Source organism: Corylus avellana, chromosome ca8 (assembly GCF_901000735.1).
Source record: "Corylus avellana chromosome ca8, CavTom2PMs-1.0".
In the NCBI taxonomy this organism is placed as follows: domain Eukaryota; kingdom Viridiplantae; phylum Streptophyta; class Magnoliopsida; order Fagales; family Betulaceae; genus Corylus; species Corylus avellana.
The window spans coordinates 18,240,420-18,266,029 of NC_081548.1; the positions used below are offsets into that span (position 1 = coordinate 18,240,420).

Consider the following 25,610-nt stretch of genomic DNA (forward strand, 5'->3'; position numbering starts at 1 on the left):
CCCGAGAACTCAAGACGGACCCAATACAAATTTAAAAAGTTAGAATTGAGTGATTTAACCCAATTATTTAAATGAGTCGAACTATAATTAACCTATATAATCTTCTACCTATATCCCGAGACCATCCAAACCTACCGCACGACACAAATTATGATCCCTACATTCATTCCTCTTGGTATTACTACTTTTATCCGACTGCATCTCTGGTCTCCCCAAACTCAAACCTACTCCTCGGACAAGAACTGACATTTGTGTAAATATATAAAATCCTTGAGATTGAAAAAAAAAAGGAAAAAAGAAATGGTAAATTATAAACCTAAATACTTTAGCAGAATGCCAACTCGAGCTTGTCGCCTCTTCTTGGCCTGTATATCAAACGCCCTGTGACTTTAATGAAATCTACACCCCACTTGGGTCCCACGTCGGCACAGACACATGACAACTACTATTCCCAAACATTATTTTTCCCCAGACAACTTAAGTGTGGCTAAGAGCCTCCCACGTGTCCTTTTCCTACTCGTCATCACCCAGATTTCCTCGCTCTGACTAGATAGATATACGGGATCTCGGCCCAAATAGTCAAGTCTTAAAACTACTAAATCCTTCCCTTTCTCTTAACTTCTCCGCGCCTTCGTCTGAACAGTTAACAACCGATTTTTCGTATTTTGGAGTGGGAAAATGGGAATTGAAGCGGAGAGCTTGAAGCGGTTCGGGGGAGCGTGGGGCGCGGCGGCTAAGCCCTGCGACTCCTGCAAATCGGCCGCGGCCGCGGTTTTCTGCCGGGCTGACTCGGCGTTTCTCTGCCTCGGCTGCGACGCCAAAATCCATTGTGCCAACAAGCTGGCGTCGCGGCACGAGCGCGTGTGGATGTGCGAGGTGTGCGAGCAGGCCCCCGCGGCCGTCACGTGCAAGGCCGACGCTGCTGCCCTCTGTGTCACCTGCGACGCAGACATCCACTCCGCTAATCCGGTGGCGCGACGCCACGAGCGCGTCCCCGTGGAGCCCTTCTTCGACTCCGCCGAGGCCATAATCAAATCCTCCGCGCTCAGTAATTTCCTGGTGGTTCCCGCGGTGGACAACTCCAACGACACCAAAAACAACCACCACCATCACGACGAGGCGGAAGCGGCGTCGTGGCTTATCCCCAACCCGAATTTCAGCTCCAAGCTCATGGATGCTCCGGATTTGAAACCCGGTGACATGCTATTCTCTGACGTGGATCCGTTTCTTGATTTCGATTACCCGAACCCGTTTCACAGTGCTGGCACGGATAGCGTAGTACCGGTTCAGACTAAGCCCGTCTCTGCTCCCATCATCAACCGCTCCACAGAGAATTGTTTTGATATCGATTTCTGCAAATCCAAGCTCTCCGCATTCAGCTATCCGACCCACTCTCTTAGCCAAAGCGTAATTACTCAATCCCACTTCTACAGCACACCACTTCCCAGGAATCCATTTTCCTGGAAAAAAAATTATTCGACTGTTTGGGCTGATTTTTATGTTATTTTTCAGGTTTCGTCGTCCGATGTTGGGGTGGTTCCGGACGGGAATTCCATGTCCGATATATCGTATCCTTTCGGCCGGAACATGTGTGCCGATCCGAACATAACGGTCTCGGGGACTACGAACCAAGTGGCTACTCAGTTGTGTGGAACCGATCGCGAGGCTAGGGTTTTAAGGTACAGGGAGAAGAGGAAGAACCGGAAGTTCGAGAAGACGATTCGCTACGCTTCGAGAAAAGCCTACGCCGAAACCCGGCCGAGAATCAAAGGCCGGTTCGCGAAACGCACAGAGATAGACTCCGAGGTGGACTGCCTGTATGACTCGGTGTCATCTGCGGCTTTCATATCTGACGCGCAGTACGGCGTCGTTCCCACCTTCTGACCGACCGACGAAGCCGGTTTTTTCGTGTTTTGGGTGATCCTGTGCTGTCGACACTATGATTCATAGTTTGCGCCCTAGAATAATTGTGCGCGGAGCCGCTCCCCCTTAGCGTTTTTTATTAATGTTTTTGTGTAAATTATATCTCCGGTCGATGGAGTTTTTAGCCGTTGATTTGCAGGAGCATGATGCTGAGCTTTTCGCACATAAAGATTTCCTCCCATCTTCAAAAAGCCCATTTACTTTTTTCTCCCTGGGGCTTCTGTAACTCTCTCTGTCGGTAAAACCTTTTGTTTTTTTTTTATTAGAAAATTGTCAAGTATCTCTTTCTGAATTCCTATTGGTTCGTACTTATCTAATTTATAAATTAGTTTGAGATTTTGTTTGTTACTATTTGCTTAATCGTTGTTTAATTAATAACTTTTATTTGGGCGGTGTTTGGTTTGAAGGAAAGAAAAGTTTTCCCATTCTCCTGGAGCTTTCTACTTCAAGGGTTGAGGTCACGTTTAAGACAGCTTGGCTTTCCGAGGAAAATATTAAAATACAAGAAAATAATAAAAGAAATTAAATAAACAGCTTGTCTTTCCAAGAAAAGCAATATCCAGATTCAATTGACCAACGTCAGCCTTTCTGTCTCCTCTTTAAAAGTTGATTCTTTGGTGCCACTGCAGTCTGCAGCTGTCCATGCCAAATCATCGATTTGGTCATTTCTCAATTAATATATTCTTACTTGATTTTGATAAATTAATATTTGATGAGCAAATCATATATGAGAGAGGAGGGAATAAATCCGTTAGCCAAAAAATTGTACAATGATGATATAGACACACAAAGGGTATATTTGTTAATGTAATTTCAGGGTGTTGTTTTGTTTTTGTTTAAGAAAAATGTTTTGATGCGACAAAAAAATGAAAACAATTATGAGTGTACTTGATAGTGTTTTTGTTTTAAGGATAGAAAACAAAAAATATTTGAAGAAAATTCTAACAAACATGCTTTTATTAGTTAGCTATGTTGGTATTGAAAAAGTGTCCATTTGATTTATAGGGATGGATCTACAAATAAAAATTTCAAAACGTAATTAATGAAAACATGACTTTTAAAAGTGTAATTAAGTATTTGGTAAAATTACAGTTTGACATTCAAAATTGTGTGTTTTTATAAATACACGTCCTTGCTTGTAGTGTCAAAAACGTGAAGGATTTGGATCCACTAAAATTCTTAGGAGAATTCCAGTTTCTGAATTTTCAGATCTATGTCGTATATTTTTCATCCAAGAGTCATTGTTCTGCCACATGTCCCACTACTAATAAAATAATAAATATTTCCTTAGAAATTTCAGTAGATCCTAATCCCATTTAATAACACACGTGTAACTTATGAAATTGCGGGGCCAAATGCACTCAAAATCTCTTCTAAAGGTATACCGTATATGATTTGAGATTTGATATGCATGATGGATATATACAAAACATTTGACCCCCCTATTTACTTTGAGAAAGAAAATCTTGAAAGGATTGGCGGAACTTCCTCCAAACTGGGTTGGAGGAACTTCCTCCAACTCAGTCTACAAAAATAACATGTATCTATTTTTTTAATAACATGTGAGATACACATGAGTTTTAAATAGCATAGACAAAGTTGAAATAAATAATATAAAAAACTCATGTGCATCTTACATGTTATTAAAAAATGGGATATATGTCATTTTTATAGACCGGGTTAGAGGAAGGTCCTCCAACCCAGTTTGAAGGAAAAACTCTATCCATCTTGAAAATGATACTTAATGGGGTAAACTTTTTATAAGGCTGTAATTTTAGTTTGCTTATGTGTATAAAAAAAAAAAAAAAAAAAAAAGCATCATAAGGTAAATTGCGGTAGGGGATTTGAATCAGTGTTCGAAAGTCTTTAACCAGTTGAACTATCCTTGGAGTCCTGCTATGCTGTTGCCAAAATTTGGCAGCCTAGTGTCGAACATATATTAAAAAATATATATATATATATATATAAAAAAAAAAATTGTTATTTTTTTGTTAGTTAAATTTCTATGAGTTAATATTTAATTTTTAATATCTCAAAACTTGTTTTTGGATTCAAAACTAAAATATATGGGTTGAACGTTAACCCTTTAGGGATTGTATTACCCAAAATGAATTCGATCATCTTAAATTTGGTGCTAATACCTCAAATTTGAATTTCCCTTTAATATCTATTTTCTTCAATTTTTTTTTTCAAAAAAAAAAAAAAAAAAGAAGAAAGAAGAAGAAGAAGAGGAGCAAAATATCTGACGTTATTTAAAAAAAAAACATCTTGACCACGTCAGACTTTGGCAGATACTGGGATGACCTCATGCTGCCGAAAATCTCTACTCCTATCCTTGATGTCATAAAATGGAATATAGATTTAAAAAATAATATTCACTATATTTTTTAGCATTTTTTTTTTAATGATAAATTACTTTTTCATTTGTAAAGTTGTTCATAAAACTTCCTTAAATCAAAAAATTTGTTCAATTCATTATTAAATGTAACTTTTTTACAAGGCTGAGAGAGAGAGAAGGGAAAATGTGTCGGCTTGCAAAATGCACGTGTAGTCCCCATCAAAGTGGGGCGATGAATGGTGGGGCCGACACCATCCCCTTCACGTGCGCAGCGGCCCACGGCATCACCCTGTGGGCTCTCCCTGTCAGTTGCCACTGTCCAAAGTGGTCCATCCCACCAATCACTCCATAATGTTTATCCACTATCGAAGCCCACTATGATGCAGTAAAAGTCAACGGCCCGATTTAGCTGTTCATAATTCATAAATGCTTATTCTTTCATTTAATATATTCTCTATTTTGGGATTTATTTATTTATTTATTTTATTTTTTATGCTCAGCCTCCAAAAACCCTCCCACCTATGCGAGAAAAATGATTCATGGGCCAGCGATTTTCTTTGTAAATAATAATACTTTTCAATTTTATTTATCACATTTATGTTATATTATTTAACATTACGTGTTTTAACTTTTAAGCGACTTATAATGTAAATCACTTAAAAAACATAAAAGTGTAGGCCAATTAGAATACATCGATATAGTATGTGTGTGAACTATGTTTATTCAAAGGCTTTTATGCCAAAATATCTTGCACAATTTATTGGGCACTCAGAATTTTGTTCCATATCATCTTCATTAGGTTCAGTTAATGGAGACTTATTTGAGAATTCAAATTTAATTGTAGTATGGATATTGATATAGAAATTTTTTAATGTTTTTTTTTTTTTTTCATATTTTTTTTAGAGGAAATCAATTTAGTCTCATTAATTGATGACGGATTACGAGTATAAAGCTCTTACATTACAGAGCAAAAGCTCTGAAAAAATAATAGCCAAAGTTATAAGGCTACAAGTCATCGATACATACATAACAATCTGACATTCAAGACCTATCTATAACATCAAAATCCGCTAACTCATAATTAATCTTTAATTGTAACAACATATTTGTTTCAGAGAGACTCAACACAATGCATAGGTAGCTCATATTCCTCGGCCATGGAATAGAAAATCGCATGCCGAAACTCATTCTCCTTAACTCGGAAGCTAGAAAACTGTTCACTTCCACAACTCAAGGGTTTGGACAATCCTTAAAATCCCACGTCGGCATGTGGTGGCAGTGTTGTGACGAGGAGGGCGGCGACAGGTGGCGGAGAGGCTAGAGAAGGCGGGGGAGATGCGCGTTGTTGGACTGGCAAGCTCGAAATGAACAGATTTAGCTTAGATCAGACCGGATCTAAAACTCCCAAGGCGACCAGAATAAAGGAAAAGACGACGCCCAGATGGGGCAGTGAGTCGATAGGGTGGAGGGGGTGGCGTGGCTACTGCTGAAATCAGTGATAGGGACCAGAAACAAGAGACAAAACAGGGAAAAAAAAAAATGTGCATGGGGGGCAAGGGAGGAGGGACAGGAAACTATCCCTCCTCCATAAAGAAATTCACTGGAGAGAAAAAACTAAAGAGAGGTTAGAGGTTCTCTCTTTGAAATTTTTTAATGTTCCTTTGATATTCAGGTTAAACTTTCTAGGTTGCTATGTAATTACCACAAAAAATAAGATTTTTTTTTTTTTTTTCCCTACGAAATCACTCTTTTTGTTGAGCAGCCAAGAACTTTGTTAAGTAAATATCATCCTACAAAAGGAACGTGGATTAATTTTCATATTTGGCATTAAATTGTTTGGATTTTATGGAGTAATCTGAAATGTCATACTTACATCCTCTTTGTGTCATGTTAAAACTGATGTGACTTTTAAAATTACTATTAGATAAAATTTAATAATAATCATTACAAATTTAATAGTAATTTTAAGAGTCACATTAATTTTGAAAGAATACAAAAGAGACATAAACCTTCCTTTTAGCATTACTCAATTTTATGATTCCTATTTAGCACTATTTTTGACACCTTGTTTTTAGAAGGGGTGAATAGTTGAACCCTTCAATCCATAAATCACCAATTTGCAATAAAAAAATTGCCATTTCAATTTAGGCTAACGTCAAAGTACATTGAGAACCCTAGCCGCCAGAGAACTATTATAGGAGATGACGCTCAGGCTCTGCCACGACTATTTAAAAAAAGAAAGAAAGAAGTAATGCTAATTAGAAAATTGTTATATGATTGTCATATAATTTGATAAAGTGGCAATGAAAATCAGCTCCCAAATTAGCACTTGTAAAAAAAAAAAGGTTGATTTTTATTACCACGTCATCTTAATTGTATGATAGTCGATCTACTTACTCATTTGTCATCATAATTGCTCTGTAAATTTTTCTAAATTTACTTCTAAAGGTGTAAGCGATTATAATAATCATAAAATGATTTGCAAGAAAATTCAAGAGATTACACGACAGTTATAGTTATCTTTTTATATATTTTTCTTAACTTTTTTTTTTAAAATTTTTTATGAGCTATAACTTGATCATCAATCATGTTATCATTAGAATCCTTACATGGGTTCTTTACATTGACGATATTGGAGGCCTTGAGAAGGCTTTGATAGAAAAATATTTTTCTTTTCCAATCTATGGAGAGAGAAATGCTAGGTACTCATCTTCTATTCCGCTCTCATATTATTAGGTTAATGTGGCAGTGCCCATTAACCTTTAAATTAATTGTGTTTTTTTATTTTTTTTATAAGCATTGTTACATCAATATAGTAATATAAGAGTACAGTGAAAAATGAGTATTTAGTTAATTGTTCCTGTTGTTCTTCGGGCCTGCATTGATTGGGCTTCGCTTTTGTTGGGGTCCTATTTTTTTATTATATATATATATATATATATATATATATATATATAATTTTTATTTTTTATATATTTGTTCTAGTTAATGTAATTTATTATTTACCAATATTTTTTTGACAAATGGACTGAGACGGCTGGTACATTTAATGAGCCAATGGCTAATTAATTTCTCGATTTAAATAGCAAATAAATTTGGACCATTTTTTTTCTTTCTTGATACTTTGATTCCAAGAGCCAGAAAACAAAGAAAGAAAGAAAAAAAATCCTAGCTAGGACAGGAGCTAGGGGGCCTGTCCTATGATTCCTATCTTTACTTTATTCTCTTAAGGGCATACATTATGAGGTTGATCGTTTCTCAAGTAAGGGTATGTTTGTGTTTGCCATTTTACATGTTTGGTTCAAAAATTGCGTTTTGAAAGCATAATTAAACGTTTGATAAAATTATATGTTGACCTTTAAAGTCATAGTTTAACTTTTCTACACTTTTAAATTGCAATTATTTGAAAACATATTTTAGAACGATAGATTTTCTCTGATTTAATTTAAAATTACGCTTTTAATCTGCAAGATCACAACGTCAAACACCTTACGTATGCCTTCTTTGTTGATTATCAGAAGTATATTTTCCATGCAAAAGTTGCATACCTCTATTTTTCTTTTATACCCATCTTACAATATAATTTCGATTTTCACACGAAGAATTCTACAATAAAATTCGCATGCTTGCTTAATTTATTTATTTAAAAAAAAAAACAAAAAAACAAAAAAACAAAATTGTGGAGCATGCAAAAACAGAAAATACCCCAAAAAAAGAAAAAAGAAAAAGAAAAAGCTAATAAAAATGATCATCACAGACATTGAAAAGGCCTACATATATATACGTACTCACAAATAATCCTCGAGTGAAATATTAGTTGGAACATCATATCCAAAAACCATGGAGTAATCGTCCAGCTCATCAGAGGTGAACTTGGGTATCCTCCAACTCTCTGCAACCTCTGTGTCTTGCCCACTTGTTAGAAGCTCCAATACCTTGGGGATTAAACAATAGATTAAAAGCCGTCTCTTTTTTAAAAACTTAACTTTGCAATCCTAACCTTTAATTATCAAAACTTATGTCGTTCTTGTATCACTCTATAAATGAGTTAGCTTTAAAATCACAATTTGATCAAAATTTAATAATAATCAATCATAAGTGTAATGATAATTTTAGAAGTCATATCATTTTTAGAGTTAGATAAGAGAAATCAAAACCTTGATACTCGGGGCAAAACCAAGAAGAAGAAAAAGAAAAAAAGTCATCTCGAATACCTCGGTCATTGATGGACGCCAAACAGAGGATTGTCTGACACAGTAAGAAGCCGTGAGCACTAGTGTGTGCAACTGTTCCGAATCATATTTGCCTTGCAGTTTTGGATCAGCTAGTTGCCCAAGCTTTCCTGATTCCATTAGAGGCTTCGCCTATATATATATATATATAAACATCATTAATTTGAATATGGACAGCCATGGATGGAACATGAAAGATGGAAGAGAATTTACAGGTACCCAGAGGAGAAGGTTTTGCTTGGAAGAATCAACGGGCCTCCGACCAGTAATGATCTCCAAAAGAAGGACCCCAAATGCAAAAACATCAGTCTTTTCGTCAACGATTCCATGCATGAAATACTCGGGTGCTAAGTATCCGAATGTCCCCTCGATCGGAAGCACAGCGTGGTGGCTCCATTTGTTTGGAAGCCACTTTGCAAGCCCAAAGTCAGTAATCTACACAGCAGACAAAAACCATGATTGAGCTATAAATGGTAGGGGTGAAATTATAATTAGGAATTGAAACATAAGATACCCATATTGTAAATTTTGATTATTTGTAGGAAATGGGGGTTTGTTTCTTCACCTGTGGTTCATAATCTGGGCCAAGGAGGACATTTGAGGCCTTTATGTCACGATGTATGATTCTGTGCTTACAACATTTATGAAGATAATGCAGGCCCCTTGCTACACCAATTGCAATCCTGTATCTAATTGGCCACTCAAGCCACCTGCATGTTTTTCCTGTTCATTGTTCAAACATTTGATGAGAATGGATTACCCAATTGGCTTGAATTGATAAGAGAAGTTGGTGGTCTTCCTTACCATGCAATGCAGATGCAAGATTTCCATTTTGGGAGAGATTGAAAATAAGGTAGAGTCCATTTTCAAAGCAGCAGCCAACTAATTTAGCTGTGTTGGGATGGGAGACGTGTCCAATTATGCCCAATTCCATGAGGAACTCTTTCTCCTTATTAGCATCCTTGTTGTCCCTGGCCAATCTCTTCACTGCGATGCTTCTCCCACCAGAAAGATCACCTCTATATACCTCTGAATATCCTCCCCGGCCTATTATATTATCTGGTATTTGAAGCCACCAAACAGGCAAAAAGAATACCAAATTCAGAATGTGACATTTGGTCAATGAGTTGCTATCACAGATTAGTAGCAAAATCAACATAATTCAAAGTGTAACACCTGGTCTCCTACATAGAGTGAGTGGTTTATAAACACGTTCATTATGAGTGTTAAGTCCAACATTGCTTACTTATTTATATGTGATTTTATGGAAGCTCCCAATTAAGTACTCATATTGGGTGATAGCGTACATGCGGCTAGTGCTTACCTTAGTTGGTTATAAATGGCATCATAGCTACATAGGCCTTGTTTGTTAAACAACATAGCAACATGGCACTGTTCATTTATTTTAAATTAAATAATAATAATAATAATGACTGGTATAGAAAAGTGAAAAAATAGTATTGAAAAGTGAAAAAATTTTGTTTTGTAGTGATTTTTTTATTTGAATAGTAGTAAAAAGTAAATGATGTGATACAAAAAGTGAATGATGTGATATAAAAAGTGAGAATGCTTTTATGTCGATTTTTTTTGGGAAAATGAGATGAATAGTATTTGGTGGAAGCACCACCATAGTAACGCCATGTGATATTGGAGCATCACATGACATGCCCTAATGAGTAACCCACATAAGAAGTTTTAAGAGAGGGAGATTGTAATATCCCGATCGTAAGTGCTTAGTCCTACATTACTTATTTACTAAGTGAAACTGAGTTTTATAAGTGATTTTAAAAAATATCCAAAATAATAGAACAGTTGTGATTAACGTTTTTCCTGATCCGTTGCTTATTTTAAGCCTTTTGAATATTATAGCAAAAAAGCTTGTGAGCAATTTTACCTGGATGGAAGTTGTTAGTGGCATTGGAGATTTTCTCATAGCTGAAGCACTTCAATAAAGGCTGCTGTCTTCCTTCGTGGGAGGAGCTGCCTTTTCTTTTCATTGGAGAACCAAAGAGGGATGCAATGAGCTGTCTGCATGGCGACGGCTGCTTCCTTGTCTTGGATGCCAGAGGAGGAGACTCAGGGATGCTTGTGTCGCCAGAGCTACAACTATCATCTTCTGTGCTCTGAGATTCTCCTCCAACTTCTTCATCGTCTATTGTTGTTCTTGGTGAAGGCTTTGGAACAGGGGAGGCTGCCCTGTTTGACCACCTTGAGCTCGATTGACATGTTTCTGCTAAAACTGACATGTTAGAATTACATTCTATTACAGAATGTTTTGTTTTCTTGAAAAATCTACCTTCAGAATGAGGACAATTTGACTCTGAATACACCTCTGCTCTCCCAGATTTTCCAATTGAAACAAACGTACAGCTTTCAGGGACATGCTCGAAGCAATACCTTGTAATATCACGTGAAGTCCTAATTGGAAGAAAGCAACTCAAAAAGAACATGTTTATCAATGTCTAGTCATATTTGAACAGAACTAAAATTGTCAAGATTAACGCGGTTTCTTACCTATTTTTTCGGTTTCTTGAGCCCCGAAGAAGAAGAAAGTCTGCTGAAGTGGATTTCACTTCCTCAATCAAACCCTTTCCTACACTAGAGCCGAACCCCACTCTAGCTTCCAAATTTACCTGAAAAATGGTACAGGGATCAGCAAATGATAGCTTTAGAATTAAATACATTTTACCCAAAGTTTGAGCCAATTTTTAATTTAATCTCTAATGTTTCAATTTTTACACATCTTACCAAAGTTTATTTATTTATTTTTTTTCAATGTGGCTCATCCGTTAACCTTTTCTGTTTTCTCTAACAGAAATAATGAAAAATAATAAATTGCCCCGGCAAGCCATCAAGGGGCTACGGCCACTTTTTTTTTTTTTTTTTGGATGTTGGTTTGACTTGGGGGCATTTTTGAAATTTATTAAAATATATGGAGTCAATTTTGAAAATTTAAGACAAAAAAATATACGTGCCTAGCACGTCATCAATTTTTAGTCAAATTAGATGTAAATTGTTAACAGATAGGCCATATTGAAAAATTTTAAAACTTTGATGGGTGTATTATAAAAATTAAAACATTAGAGGTTAAATTGAAAATCGGCTCAAACTTTGAGGAGTAAAGTATAATTTTTCCGTATATATATAATCTTCACAAATCAGCAAGCATATATATAGTGTACCTGCTTAGACTGGCAGGTCTGGGCGAATTCTCCAAGAACAGATATAACGTAGGCTTTTGCCTGGCGAAATTTCGACTGCTTTTTCTTTGCCAAGTTCTTCTTCTTGTCCTTTCCAACTGTTAATTAACGTAAGATCGACAGTTTAATTTGACATTTTATGACAAAACTAGGAAAAGGATATGCATGTAATGCAACACTAATGAATACTACTTGAACAGGGAGAAAATTTTGAGCTTGAAAAGAATGTTGTCAACCCCTTTCAAAATGTAATTCAGCATGCAGGAAAATGGTTCCATTATAGGATAATTTACCTTTTAATTGATGGTAAACAAATCAAAATAAGGTAATTATCATATTATATATACAGAAACATGAAAGAACAAACAAACTGACCAAGAATATGCAGGGCAACAATGGTGTCATTTGGACGGGCTATAGCTGTGATTGCCCATGAGAGAGCTTCTTTGCTGTCTTCTGGGTTAAAAGAGAGGCCTATGAGTATTTTGGAAGGGGAAGAAGGGATCATTGTCGATTGCAAATTAGCCGACAATGGTTGAATTTCAGTTATTTTAGTTATATGATTCTTTTGTCGAGCATGGAAGCACACGAACAGACGAACAGTGTGAAGAAGAATATGTAGAGGACAAAAAAGCAGCATGATTAAGGTAAGTGGGAAGGTGAGGCCACCTCAGCTATGATTATCTTTGTGTGATTCTTGTTTAAGAAGCATGGAAATCCTTTTTACAGTAATGGCAATCCAACTCATTAGTCTTCGATCGTCTTTACAATTGATTGTTATGGTTGGGTGCTTTGGCGTATAAGCAATGGTGTGGCCAGGCCATATATATTTGATTTTGTCTTGCTCTATAAGCCACAAAGAAAAATATTTATTTCTTTGTTCCATTTGGTTGAAGGCCACTCAAAAAGATCGAGCTAGAGGCCTCACTTTATCATGAAAGAAACTTTGACAGGACACTAACCCTTGCCCACTTTTCTCATGGATAAGAGAGAGAGAGAGAGAGAAATCCAAATAATTGCCAGCCAATGTTCATTATATGTACAATAGTGGGAATATATATAAGGAAAAAAATTCACTTTACCCTCCTTAAGTTTGATGTATTTTTCAATTTGAATCTTAATGTTTAAAAAGTTGTAATGCACTCCCTAATGTTTCAAAAATTTATAATTAACACCCTTCGTTACTAATTGCCATCTAAATAGACGGAAATGACATCACGTGTATCTCATGTTGAATTTTTATGATACGTCTTCCAATTTTGCAACCAACCTAGCTAGTAAAATGACGTAATTGCCCCTCATTAAAACCCAACACCTGTTTTGATTTTTTTCTCGTCAACCCCTTTTGGGTGTCGGGTGGGTGTTGGAGTGAAAAAGAAAAGAAGCAAATGCCTTTCACCTGCTCCTATGCTGGCAATTTCCGTGTATTTAGACGGCAATTAGTAAATGAGGGTATTAATTGAAAATTTTTGAAACATTAAGGGGGTACATTGCAAATTTTAAACATTAATGTTCAAAGTGAAAAACATTTCAAACTTCAGATGTGTAAAGTAAATTTTCTCCATATATATATATATATATATATATATAGTTCTTTGGCTTGTCTTGGACGATACATTACATTCATTATTGATGTAATAATGAATGAATTGTAAATTCTGGTTCATCTTCAGGGTGTGAAAATGCATTTTTTAGAATTGGTTTGCTAAGAAAAAAAAAAAAAAAAAATCCGTCTCGAATTTATGATAAGCACCAAGGTTTGGTTACATATAGGGTCTCCAAAAACATCCCACTTACCCAAATGTGTAACAAAACTATTGGACTTGAGTTGTAATGGATCCGATCCAAATTGAAAATTCCGGATTCAGAGCCCAAGTTGTTAAACACATTCAATTATCAAACCAATCCATGAAACCAGTAGAACGTACAATTAATATAGAGTTTGGTGACAAAGTGAAAACCTTTTGAAAAATTGTTCAAAAGTAAAACCACTTCGGAGCCCGGCTAACTCCAAAGGCATTTATTATGAAAGGCTTATGTTACAAATTATTCAACTTACAAAACATCTGTAACTTTGAAGACCCTAGCTCGTAACCCTGATTGACGATACGTTTACCTCCTAGCGTAGTAGTTCCAGAACCTCTCGCCTTGTTATTATTAGATTATCTTCACAAACGAACCTCCTCTGCTTCAAACGAAAACTCTAGTGATTGTAGGCTTTTCTATGGTTTAATTTGGAAAAGAAGAAATTAGGAAACATTTATGATCTGTTTAGGCTCAAGAGCAATGATAAACTTCTCACACAACGAAGGAATAATGGCTTTCTATGGTGTATGGTAGTTGTGGTATGTTAGGCTTACATAGAATCAGAGAAAAGAAAAAGTCTTTTAGATTAAGTCGGCCAGGGTTTTCATGATTTACCGCAATCTCATTCAAACAAGATCTAGTGTTTTAGAGTTTTGAACATGCGGTGTTCAAATGACACTTTGACCAAAGGTTTTGTGATCTTCCCATGCAAACGAACTTCGAACGAAGTTACAAGCGAAGCTCTTTGGAACTCTTTTTGATTATTTGTTTGGTCAAGATGCGATCAGGACAATAACCGAAGCATTCTGTTATAATTTTTACAGAATTTATATCCATCTTTTCATTCTCTTATATATATGTCTTGCTTCATCTTGCTGTCCTTTAGTAATAAATTAGGTAAAAATATCTCATTCAAATAAATATAACATAATATGCAAATACATGATACTTTTTAAAGAAAAATATACATCATACATATATAAAATACAGCAATCAGGCCCAACAGGGCCAACACTACCTTTTGGTACATGCGGCCCATTCAGAAGGCTATGTTCGGCCCATTGAATTATCTTAACCCCTCCAGCTAGCTTTCCAATAGGTTTCTTCCGGCCGGTAACACTCTCCAACAGAAAAATATCCAACTAGAGAACCTTGACAGATTCGGTGGTTGGTGCGGCTGAAAAGTGATGATGTTAATGTCATTTGCATAAAACAACAAACACATGATGTCACAATGATGGGCTAAAACACGCGCGTAACCACCCCAAATGAGAGTTTCACAAGGCTTTGGGACATTGGACCATGACAGGTCCGGTGGTCGGTTGGTGCGGTTGAAAATGTGGAATGGATGGAGAGGTTTTGGCATAACTGTTTGGGGAACAACACATAAAAGAGAAAAAATAAGGAAAAAGAGCCGAGGGGAGGAGGGAGAGAAATTAGACCATCCCTCCTCCCTTAGGGACCGTATCAACAGCGGTAGGGGAACTCATCAAGGAGAGGGAAAGACCTTATTCTAGAGAGAAGGTAAAGTCTCTCTCTAAAAGAAGAGAGATGTGATTCCTTTCATGGTATATTTACTTCTAAAATGATGCTTAAATGATAATCATTTTATATTTGTATTGTCCAAATATAAAGATACGGAAAAGTCCATCCCTCTCAAACTACAACTTAATTAATAATGTCTATTCTAAACTACCAAAAATTGTTAATACCCACTCAATGACGAAAATTCCCTTAATAAAATTTAAAAAATCCATGGTGTGGAAATTATTTTTTCTTAAAGATTTTTTTTTAAAAATTTATTAGAGTATTTTTGTCTTATTGAAAAAAATTAAAGTTAATTTTTGTCTTTTTGCAGGGCTTGTTGTACATTGTCAATTTTTTTTTTTTTTTGGTAGTTTAGGCTCTGTTTACTTTAATGTAAAATGGTTTCTAGAAAATGATTTCCGTATTTTACGGTGTTTACTGCAACATAAAATAGTAGTAAACGAAAAATATTTTCCTCTTAATCGAAAATTCTTCTTTAATTTTCGGAAAATGGTTTTCGGTTTTGAAAATCGTAAACCATTTTCTGACTTTGAGCATCTCATTCTCAAATCAACCGACCCTGCCAAGACCAGCTCAGGACCTCGCCGGGACTTGCCCGGGACCCGCCTAGACCTACCCAGGACTCGCCTGGAACTTGACCTGGTCCCGCTCGAGACCTAACCGAGACCCGCTCGGGACTTGCTAGGGACCCCGTCGGGACTTGCTCGGGACTTGACTGGGACCCACACGGGACTTGCTCAGGACCTGCCTGGGACATCACCGGGACCTGACTGGATTTGCTAGGGACTTGACCGGGACTCGCCCGGGACCCCGTCGGGACCTGCCCGAGATCCGCCTAGGACTTGACCAGGACCGGCCCGAAACCCCGTTGGGACTTGATTGGACTTGACAGGGACCCCGCTTGGACTTGATTGGGACCTGCCGGACCTACCCAGGACCCACTTGAGATTTGCTAGGTACCCCGCCCGGGAACTGACCAGACCTGGCCGGGACGTGACCAAGACCCTACCAGACCTGCTCGAGACCCACCCAAGACCTACACGAGACCCGCTCGGGACCTACTTGGGACTTGACTGGGACCCGCCCGGGACTTGATTGAGACCCAACCGGGTGAGTCGCAGTGTGGTCCTTGTGGGACTCGGTTCGGACACCTCTAAGACTTGGTCCAGACATTTTCGTAATTTAGAGTTTAATATGATTTAATGAATATATATATATATATATATAAATTTGATTTTCCACATTTTTAGGGAAATTGATTTCCTTGAAAATATTTTCCGATAGAATCAATTTTACGTCGAAGTAAACAGAGCCTTAGAAAAGATATTGTTGCAATTGAAAGTTTTAGGAAAAACTGTTTACTGGATGCCAGTTTGGGGAGAATATTATATTATTCTTCATCTTACACTATCAAAATGTGTTTACAAATTAAGGAAAGGTATTTACAAGTTAAGACTCCAAGTAACATTTACCAAAAATAATTTATTCAGGGTAAGAAATTAGCTGATGATTTGGATAGGACATGGATGAATCTTGCAATTAAAATCCAATACTTTGAGAATAAACGATTAATATCTGCCAAGAAACACTCATAAAGAGAGAAAAAAAATTAAATTAAATTATAGCATAAAGGTAAGTGCATAATTTTTTAGGGTCATCATTGACTATTCACTTCAAAATATCTTGGTACTTACGTAAATAAGTTTCCTCTAAACTGATTTGGAAGCATTCTCATATGATCATCCATTCTCTTTTCCATTCAGATCAAGAGTAGAAAAGATTTCCTTTGTAACCTTTTTTCCCTTTCAATTGGGAAAAAAATAAAATAAAATAATCTTTCAAACTGATTTGGAGGAAATTTCCTTCAATCTACTCTAATAAGTGACAAGTGTCATCTTTTACATATTTTATTTAATATTTTTATAATCATTTATTGTAATTTCACCAATCTAGGAACCCAAAAATTAATTTTTTAGAAACCTAAAAATGTTGAATGACACTTGTTACTTATTAGAGTAGGTTGAACTGTTGAAGGAAATTTCCTTCAAACCAATTTAGAGGAAATTTTGTCATTTTTTTTTTAATAAACAATAACAAAATAAAAAAACGTATTAGTTTCATGCTGAATATTTTGAGTTCAAATTTTGGATCTAAAAAAATAGAAAAGTGATGGTTTTACGTACCCTTTATTGAGCTAAAAAATGATGACGAGATATCGAAGGATATATTCATGTCTAATTTTAAAAGAATCTAATAGAGTGGTAAGTTACACAATGAAAATTTAAGAGAAGATCAGAAATGCATTCAACATTTATTCATTAAAACCCTCCGCACTCTTTCATCTACACATAGAAATATTGAGCTGTGTTACATTATACACTACACCCAAAAAGAAAGTAGATGGATGAGCTCAATTAGCCATCTAATTAAGCGCCTATTGGTGGACATTGAAATGACTATTAGGCTCTATTTGTTTCGGCGTAAAATAATTTTAAAAATATATATATTTGGTTGTTTGATGCAATAGAAGAAATTGGTAGACAAATCGCTAGAAGAAACTTTATTCAGCCTCCACATTGTAAGGAGTACTAATATTGTTGGGAATAAATTCACACTACAAGCCCACTAAATTTTGGGCTCAATGGCCAAAGATAGGCCCATGAAGATATTAATTAAATAGCAAGGGCTATTTAATTAATTAATAGTCTTATATTCCGATATTATTAGAATAAAGACGTCATACGTATCTTTACAATATGACTACTCAAGATTATCTCTACATGATATCTGTTGAAGATTTATTTCTACATGATAGCTGTTGAGTTTTATCTCAACTATGGACTCCCAATACAGCTCAAATAAGAAGAGATGGTTCAAGCCTACTTCTACCGCCCAAGCCTATAAATAGGCCCCTACATAAGGTACTAAAAGATTCTGAAATATCCTCATACATATGATTGAGCGTATTGAATTATTGTGCCCCGAAGCACAATATTTCTCTTAGAAACTTTTTGACTTTGGCATTAGAGTATCCTCGGTTCTCCGGGACCCCATTGACAATATTGCCAAGACCCTGAAGAAAGTACATCCACTATGTTGAAAACTGTTCTAATAAATATGAGCAATCATTCATCGTTACAGTAACAATGACAAAACTGAGTTGGATTTGGCCTGGCGAGAATCCGGCAACGTCCTCTAGGACATTTCTTCTTGGTGCACATATCGTTGCACCGAATATCATCGGCGGTGGTAAGTGCTCCTTCAAGTAGACTTGGTTTGCAGCTGCCGATGTCGAAGTAACTGCAACATTCTATCCCCCGCACTTGCCTGCAATCTGAGATTAATATTATGGCGACGACGATGAACAAAAGCTTCAGAAATCTCACTTTCGCCATCGTTCCACTTTACAAACCTGCTACTTTTGGTTATCATATAAATTAAGAAAGCAAGAATTTCTTAATTTAGTATGATTTTATTATTTTTGGATGTATGGTTGAAACTGTACGTAATTGTCGGTCAAAAGCTTTGACGGTCAAAAGTTTTATTAGCTTTTTAGACCCATATTGGTTTGACCGTTTCATTTGTCGATGGTTCTTGATTAAGGGTTGATGCTACACATGATTAAGCAATTATTTATATAAAGTCTAATCTTGACTTAATTGGCTCATGTAACGATTCAAAAATGCACCCATTGAAAAGGTGGCATGCATAATAAGTTCCACTCCACAAGAGGGACTTTGCAAATTGCCTAAAGATCCACTTTTGGCCTGTCTAGCATATAATAAGTTACACTCCTTGCCTACCTAGTAAAAAAAACCAAATAAAAATGAAGTGTTTCTTGAACACGTACCTAGAATTTATATTAGGACCAAAGTATGAACAATACAAACAATATGTTGAAAATATATATATGTAGACCGGGCTACGTTGGATTTTATGAAGAAAAAACGTCCTAAGGTTGGCTTCTGGTCGAGGTCTAAAACTCGTTCTAACAAGCTTATTAAGAAGGCTTCTAGAACACGTTAACAAGCTTATTAACGTGGCATAGTGGGTTACAAAAACAAACATACACAAGATTTATAGCCCTTCTCAAAACCAAGATTCAATCATGGAATTGAGGCTTTTTGCGGTCATTCCCTTTCGGGATCTCCTAGAAAAGAAAACAAAGTGATATCCGAAAATAAATAAGAGCCAACTAATCACCACAAGACTCTCGATAACATCTTCAAAACTTTGTCCTTCAGTTTTCTTCTCCCACTCAAGCGTGGTAAAAATCTCCCGAAATGGATCAACTATTTCTTCCCTTCTAAAATTAAAATTCTTCTCTACTTTTTTGAAATCATTAAAACCAATGTCATAAAGAGAATTTGATAAAATGTTGTCTACTCTAAGAAAATAAAAATAATAAATTTCTAAGTAAATATATTATAAGTCTTTGAATCAACCCACAAAAAAAAAAAAAAAAAACTCCCTAGGTCAATCGAAATGCCAATAAATCATTAAAGCTAATGTCATAAAGAGAATTTGATAAAATGTTGTCTACTCTAAGAAAATAAAAATAATAAATCTCTGGGTAAATATATTATAAGTCCTTAAGTTAACCCGCAAATATATTCGTATCCAACGTTAAGTAGACAAAACGATTTTCCCAAAACCATCCCAGTCTGTGTACTTCTGCATATTTGCCCGTGATCAGGATACGAATTTTCTCAACTCAATGGATTTGATTAATTGAAAATACAGCAAGAAAATTATGAAAAAAAATAATAATAATTTGAATATTAGTATGTTGTACTTTCTAATGGAATATTGGAAGAGATGACAAAATTCATCTTTTTCGATAATAAAGTAAAAAACAATATAAACATGATTGGGATTTGATCTAAAAATCTATTACTTGAATACTCTCTATATATATATATATCTTGCTAGCTTCATGATCTTTATAATCTTTATGGTTGTTAGCTAATAATATCTCAACATCAAATAAATAGAACATAATAGGAAAATACATGACACTTTTAAAGTTTGTATCTTCAAGAAAAATATACATAAATTTTTCTCACCATTTTTTCTTGTCCCATGGAAAAGAAAAATGTGCATCTTAACATTGATAAATAAAGACAATCTCTCTTAGTAGACGTTTTTATCAATTCTCCCATCTCTGCGGTGCTTGTAAGGGTCTTGCATTTTCTGCCCCTCCAAGGCACTAAAAACCCCATAACCATTATTTTCATCATGACCACCACCACCACCATGATCATCAGCATCACTAGGTTGATCAAATGCCAGCAATTCTTCCTCATATTTGATGCTTTTGATTCTCATAGGCATAACCTTGACTTTTTGTTCATGCCCATTAAGAAGGCTAACCACTTCCTTCATGTTGGGTCGCTTTTCAGGCTCACTTTGCACACATAAGACAGTAACATTGATAGCTTGTTTCAGCTGGCTTTCATCAAAATTTCCACGGAGTTTTGGATCAGCAAGATGCTTAAACCTCCCGTTGCTTATGAGCAGCTCCGCCCATTCGGTTATCGTCCTCTTAACCCCTCCGGGCAGCTTTTCTATCGGTTTTCTTCCCGTGACGATCTCCAACAGAAGAATTCCAAAACTGTAGACATCATAGCTCTCGGAAATCTTTCCCCACATGGTGTATTCGGGTGCTAGGTATCCCAAAGTGCCCTTCACACGGGTAGTCAGGTGGCTTACACCTTCCGGAATAAGCTTTGCAAACCCAAAGTCAGCCACCAATGGTTCAAAATCTTTGTCCAAAACCACATTATTGGCCGTTATGTCTCTATGAATGATGTGGGGTGTTACCGTATGGTGCAAGTACCTAAATTTATAACATCAATCGAAGGTGAAACTTTGTTACAATCTTTGAATTAATCCTTTGTTTCCAATTGAATAAATTTATCACAAAACTCGTGTATAATTATCATAAAACTGGATGATGTGACAATGAAAATTAGTCATTGAATTAACATTTTTTTTTCCCAAATATTGTTGATCTAAAAATTGAATTTTACTGCCACATTATTAAGTTGTATGGTAATTATACAGAAATCTATTAAATAACATTTTTCAATTTCTCAAAAATTCAAGGGTATTTTGTAATTTAGCCATCTAAGTGCCCATTGGTGGATTGTGAAGTCACTGTTTGAGAAGTCAACTATGTTTCAGTCAATAATTAGAGGGAGCAGGTTGAACTTACAGTAGGCCTTAAGCAGAGCCAATTGCAATCTTCATTCTCCTCTTCCAATCAATCTGCATTTCGCCGGCGAATTGGCCATGCAAATGAGAGAGCAAGCTGAGATTCGGCATGAAGTCGTAGACTATGAGCCGTTGATCGGTGCCGGCGCAGTACCCCCTTAGACCCAACAAATTCTTGTGCCGAACCCTCCCCAAAACTTCAACCTCCACCGCAAATTCCATCTCCGCCTTCAAATTCATCGCCTTCAACTTTTTCACAGCTATTTGAAAACCATAAACAGCAGCAACAACAATAATGGTGGCCAAATGGAGTACGTTTCACGGGCGCATATATAAATTATAGAAGAAATTTTACTTTACACTCATGAATTACTGCGCGTTTTGAGAAGACTTTCAAAATTCAAAAACCCTCAATTTACATTCCTGAATTTTCAATTTCAATTAATTTACTATGTCATTAACTTTTAACAGAAATTCCTAAAAAGATCAAATTACTCTTCGATTTTTTTTTTTTTTTTTTTAAAAAAAATTTAATTTGAAATTAAAGATAAATTTAGAATTTTATGAAAAAATCAGGGATATAGACGTCATTTTATCATTTTTTTAACGTTTAAAATTTGACAAAAATTGATTGAAATGAAAAATTCATAGGGTTAAATTGAGAGTTTTTGAAATTTATGGGTGTCTTCTCAAAACGCGTTGTAGTTGAGGAGTCTAAAATAAAGTTTTCCCTAAATTATTATAAGCTTAATTAATGAATTACCTGAAGCCCATCAGACGTTTTTCCCCAGTAAACACTCCCAAATCCCCCTTCTCCAAGCTTGTTGTCCCCGCTGAATCCATTGGTTGCCGCATGCAACTCCTTGTACGTGAAAATCCTCCACGAACTGGCGCCTCCGCCAATTGTCGTTATCCTAGAAAAAAGAAACGCTGAAGTTTAATGCTGAATTCGAGTTGAAAAGAAAAAGAAACGTTTGTTTCACGTACCCTTCATCGTCGTTCTCTGAAAAACAGCAGCTTAGGGAGGATCCCATGATTTTCGCAACGGTAGGATTTTGAAATTCAGCTCTGCTTCTGTATTGGGTTTGCTCTTTTAAACCAGAGCAGCGTTTGGATTGGTCATTGCACTTGTGATGCCGGCCGATCGACCAATTGGCCGGCTCTAACAAATGGGAGGATGTTAATTAATTAATTAAGTAAATGAGATTAAGAAAAAATCAATTAGTTTATTAATTACCGAGGAATTAAGTAGTAGTTTAAGAGGGATTATAATATTATAACACATGCATTTGGATTTGTTAGGCTTAATTTGTTAAGTACACCAGCCAAATTTGACGTCACATATGTAGAATATCTTGTGGAATGGTCCGTCATTAATGCCAAGTGAGAGACTTTGTAAACGGCTATCTTTTTCACCATCTATTTGAAATCCAGCCATCCAAATTTAATATGACTTGAGTTAATTACTTATGAGGAGCTTAATTATATGATGTATCATTAAGAGTTTAGAGGGGTCAAGAAAAAAAAAAACTACAATTATAAATATGTAACAAAAATTATATATATTGGTAAACAATTAATTTACAAGAGTAATCTAAATATAATAGTTTAGTCAACTTGAATGACCGAAGAAATACTATAAGAAGAATGACAATTTGACAAATCGCAATCATTGATCAACATTTATTAACAAATGATGGTCTCTCAACGTAAGTACTGTTTGGTTACGTAAAAGAAAAAAATAAAATAAAATAAACAAACATTTGGTCAATTGGTCTCTGAACAAATGATCCGATTTGTATTACACTGATTCATTGTAGAACCTCGTAATTTGTTTCAGCGTTTCTCTCAACAAACGGTGTCGTGTTATTTAAACAGAGCAACTACTAATGACTTAATTAAACGAAGCGTTTCACAAATCGCAATTGGCAACCCGCACTACATTATTTAAACGAATGTTTTGATCAACAAGAGAAAGCTTAAACAATGTGTGTTTTTGTAAACTAAATGCCAATAAAATCCAAAATCTAAATCATCGAACATAATTAAACACAATCATCGAGTTTTCATAAATTTGAAGCTCCAAATTCTTTAAGCAGAAGAATCGTGAGTGTAATGACTTACGAAAAGCATTAGCCAAATTTGTCTTATCATCCAAAAAGAACTAATCAATTTTGGAGTTTTCTTAAAATTACTTATAAACTCAGTTTTACCTTGTAAGTAAACGCGTAATTGAAACTTAGTAGCTGTGAGTCTCTTTATAAACCATTCACTCTATGTGATTAGGTACTTATTTTTTCACAATCGAATTGAAGTGTTACAATTTCTTCCTTAAAAAGTTGACGTCCTTGTCAGGATCATCACGTCATGCAATTTCATTACCTACGTAAATCCAATATTTTTCATTATCTTTCTATTTTTCCCAAAATCTTTAGCAATCCATTTGAAAGAAGGGCATAGAGAAAAGAAAACATGGAAGCGGCTGTAGGGTTTGAGGGCAAAGAGGCCAGTTGTGGACAGTCTAGAGAATGAGGGGGCGGCGGGTGCCCATCTCGACCTCGTGGACATTGAAGCGGAACCCGAGGATGGTTTCAATGAGAGAGCTCTTTCCGTCGGATTGGCCACCTAGGGTGAGATTGGCAGCTTCTCTCTAAAGGCCACTGACATTGCCTTAAGACATTTGTAGGCCTTAAATCGAGACGGGCGAGACAAGGAGTTTGCAGAGACGAGATTGAGGTGTTTGCGATAAGGGTGTACAACCAGTTGTGGTTGCAGTTATTCCCCAAACCGCAACCGTAACCGGTTTAGACGGTTATTCATTTTTAAATAATTGCAACTGCAACAACTAGATCGGTTATTGGATAACCCCAACAGGTTGTTATACGATTATTGAAAGCTGGTTATTATTCGGTAACCGCTTTTCATAAAAATTTCCCTTGTCACTAAAATAACTCCCACACCTTCTTGAATTCTTTTCTTTCTCCTCATACTCTCCCCAAGCCAAAGCCATAGAAGATACATGCACTACGGCAATGTGAGAGTAAACAATCAAAGGGGATACTAAATTTAGGATTTTGATAAGGACAGAAATCCATTGAGATTAATGAAGATTAGATTACCCTAAATTTAGGGTTTTGACGATGATTTGATCATAATGAGATTAATTCATTATAAATTAAGAAATTTGTTGTATTCAAATCATCTGTAAACTCTATAAATATAGCCATTTGTATTGTAATGTAGTAAAAAATGCTTTTAGCGTGTGAACGTAAGCCATAAGCGAAACTACCTAAAATCTGTGTTTTCTCTCTTTTCTTTATCACTCTTTATTATATTCTAGAGGCATGTTTCAATGTTTTCTAAAACCCACTTTAGAGTCCAAGGAAATTATTGAGTTTGGAGGAGGAGGGAGTGTGATTGACGTTGTCGCTTTCTAATTTGTTGCCTTGCTCTTCGAAGAATGAGCTCCTCTCTTAAGAATTGGAAGCCACTGTGATACACACCCACAAGGCTGTCATTTATCATCTGGGTACTCTCCCCACTAACCTTCAACAACCCAACATTATTTGTTCCATAAATTCAATCGACACGGTCCATTTCTAGCCAGATACATAAATCATGTGGAATTATACATAGACTTGTAGTTTTCAATACTTTATATGGAAGAAAAGAAGTGCATTAATTCTTGCCTTTTTTTTTTTTTTCCCCTCTTTTTTATTTATTTATTTTTATAGATGATTCTTTGCTATTTGTATGATAGTATGAATGTTTTGATTTGACATCAAGCATGTAATTTAGGTCACAATTATTGGTGCATGCCTCATCCACTTAGAACCCACCATGACTTTTACTTTATATATGAACCATATCTTCAACCACAAGAACCAAGAAATGGATTTGTTTTTTTTTTCTTTTTCCATGGGGATCTCCATTGAGAGATTTAGGGTTTCAGTGAGGTTCATGATGAGGTGTTCATGCAGTCTTTGATCAATTTTCTCAGTAGGGCAGACAAGGACGTCATGAAGTGTAACTCTCAAGCTAACTTTACAGGGAATATGTGATGCTGACTCTAGCTAATGGATATTGCCTGTGATGCCACTCTCGATCATGGTCACGCTTTGAGTTCTTAAAGTGGATTATGAATTGCTAATTAATGTGACGTTTTTTCAACCAAAACAAGACTATATGGTCAAGCAAGCAAAGGGAACAAAGTTTTCCCACTTATTTCTCAGTAGACCACGTCATTAATTAAGACTGACATTATATCGACATGTTAGCAATGTTGTTTATTGGGCCGTTACCACCACTAATTCGATAATTAGTTGTTTTTTTCATTCATTTGTATCC

General features: G+C 35.9%; 2 protein-coding genes and 1 pseudogene across 2 annotated transcripts; 1 reads left to right on the forward strand and 2 right to left on the reverse strand.

Moving 5' to 3' along the window:
* Window positions 1-582: 582 nt before the first annotated feature.
* LOC132189551 (zinc finger protein CONSTANS-LIKE 5) lies at window positions 583-2,271 on the forward strand. The gene is made up of 2 exons (XM_059604293.1): window positions 583-1,407; window positions 1,513-2,271. The coding sequence occupies exons 1-2, from the start codon at window positions 679-681 to the stop codon at window positions 1,882-1,884; spliced, it is 1,101 nt and encodes a 366-aa protein (XP_059460276.1). The 5' UTR covers window positions 583-678; the 3' UTR covers window positions 1,885-2,271.
* Window positions 2,272-8,049: 5,778 nt separating this feature from the next.
* On the reverse strand, window positions 8,050-12,201 carry LOC132190429 (probable receptor-like serine/threonine-protein kinase At5g57670). The gene is made up of 10 exons (XM_059605421.1): window positions 12,069-12,201; window positions 11,676-11,791; window positions 11,008-11,126; window positions 10,790-10,911; window positions 10,388-10,723; window positions 9,298-9,552; window positions 9,059-9,216; window positions 8,713-8,928; window positions 8,476-8,625; window positions 8,050-8,196 (listed from the first exon to the last, which is right to left on the reverse strand). The coding sequence occupies exons 1-10, from the start codon at window positions 12,199-12,201 to the stop codon at window positions 8,050-8,052; spliced, it is 1,752 nt and encodes a 583-aa protein (XP_059461404.1).
* Window positions 12,202-20,180: 7,979 nt separating this feature from the next.
* Window positions 20,181-22,297, reverse strand: LOC132190972 (PTI1-like tyrosine-protein kinase At3g15890; annotated as a pseudogene).
* Window positions 22,298-25,610: the final 3,313 nt, after the last annotated feature.

What these genes read in the sequence shown, in the direction of transcription:
- LOC132189551 (XM_059604293.1), top strand. Translation starts at nt 679, where the DNA reads ATGGGAATTGAAGCGGAGAGCTTGAAGCGGTTCGGGGGAGCGTGGGGC. An exon ending in CCCACTCTCTTAGCCAAAGC is followed by an intron (nt 1,408 to 1,512) that starts GTAATTACTCAA and finishes GTTATTTTTCAG; the next exon opens with GTTTCGTCGTCCGATGTTGG.
- LOC132190429 (XM_059605421.1), bottom strand. Translation starts at nt 12,201, where the DNA reads ATGATCCCTTCTTCCCCTTCCAAAATACTCATAGGCCTCTCTTTTAAC. An exon ending in TGTTGCCCTGCATATTCTTG is followed by an intron (nt 11,792 to 12,068) that starts GTCAGTTTGTTT and finishes GTTAATTAACAG; the next exon opens with TTGGAAAGGACAAGAAGAAG. An exon ending in CACTAACAACTTCCATCCAG is followed by an intron (nt 9,553 to 10,387) that starts GTAAAATTGCTC and finishes TTCAAATACCAG; the next exon opens with ATAATATAATAGGCCGGGGA.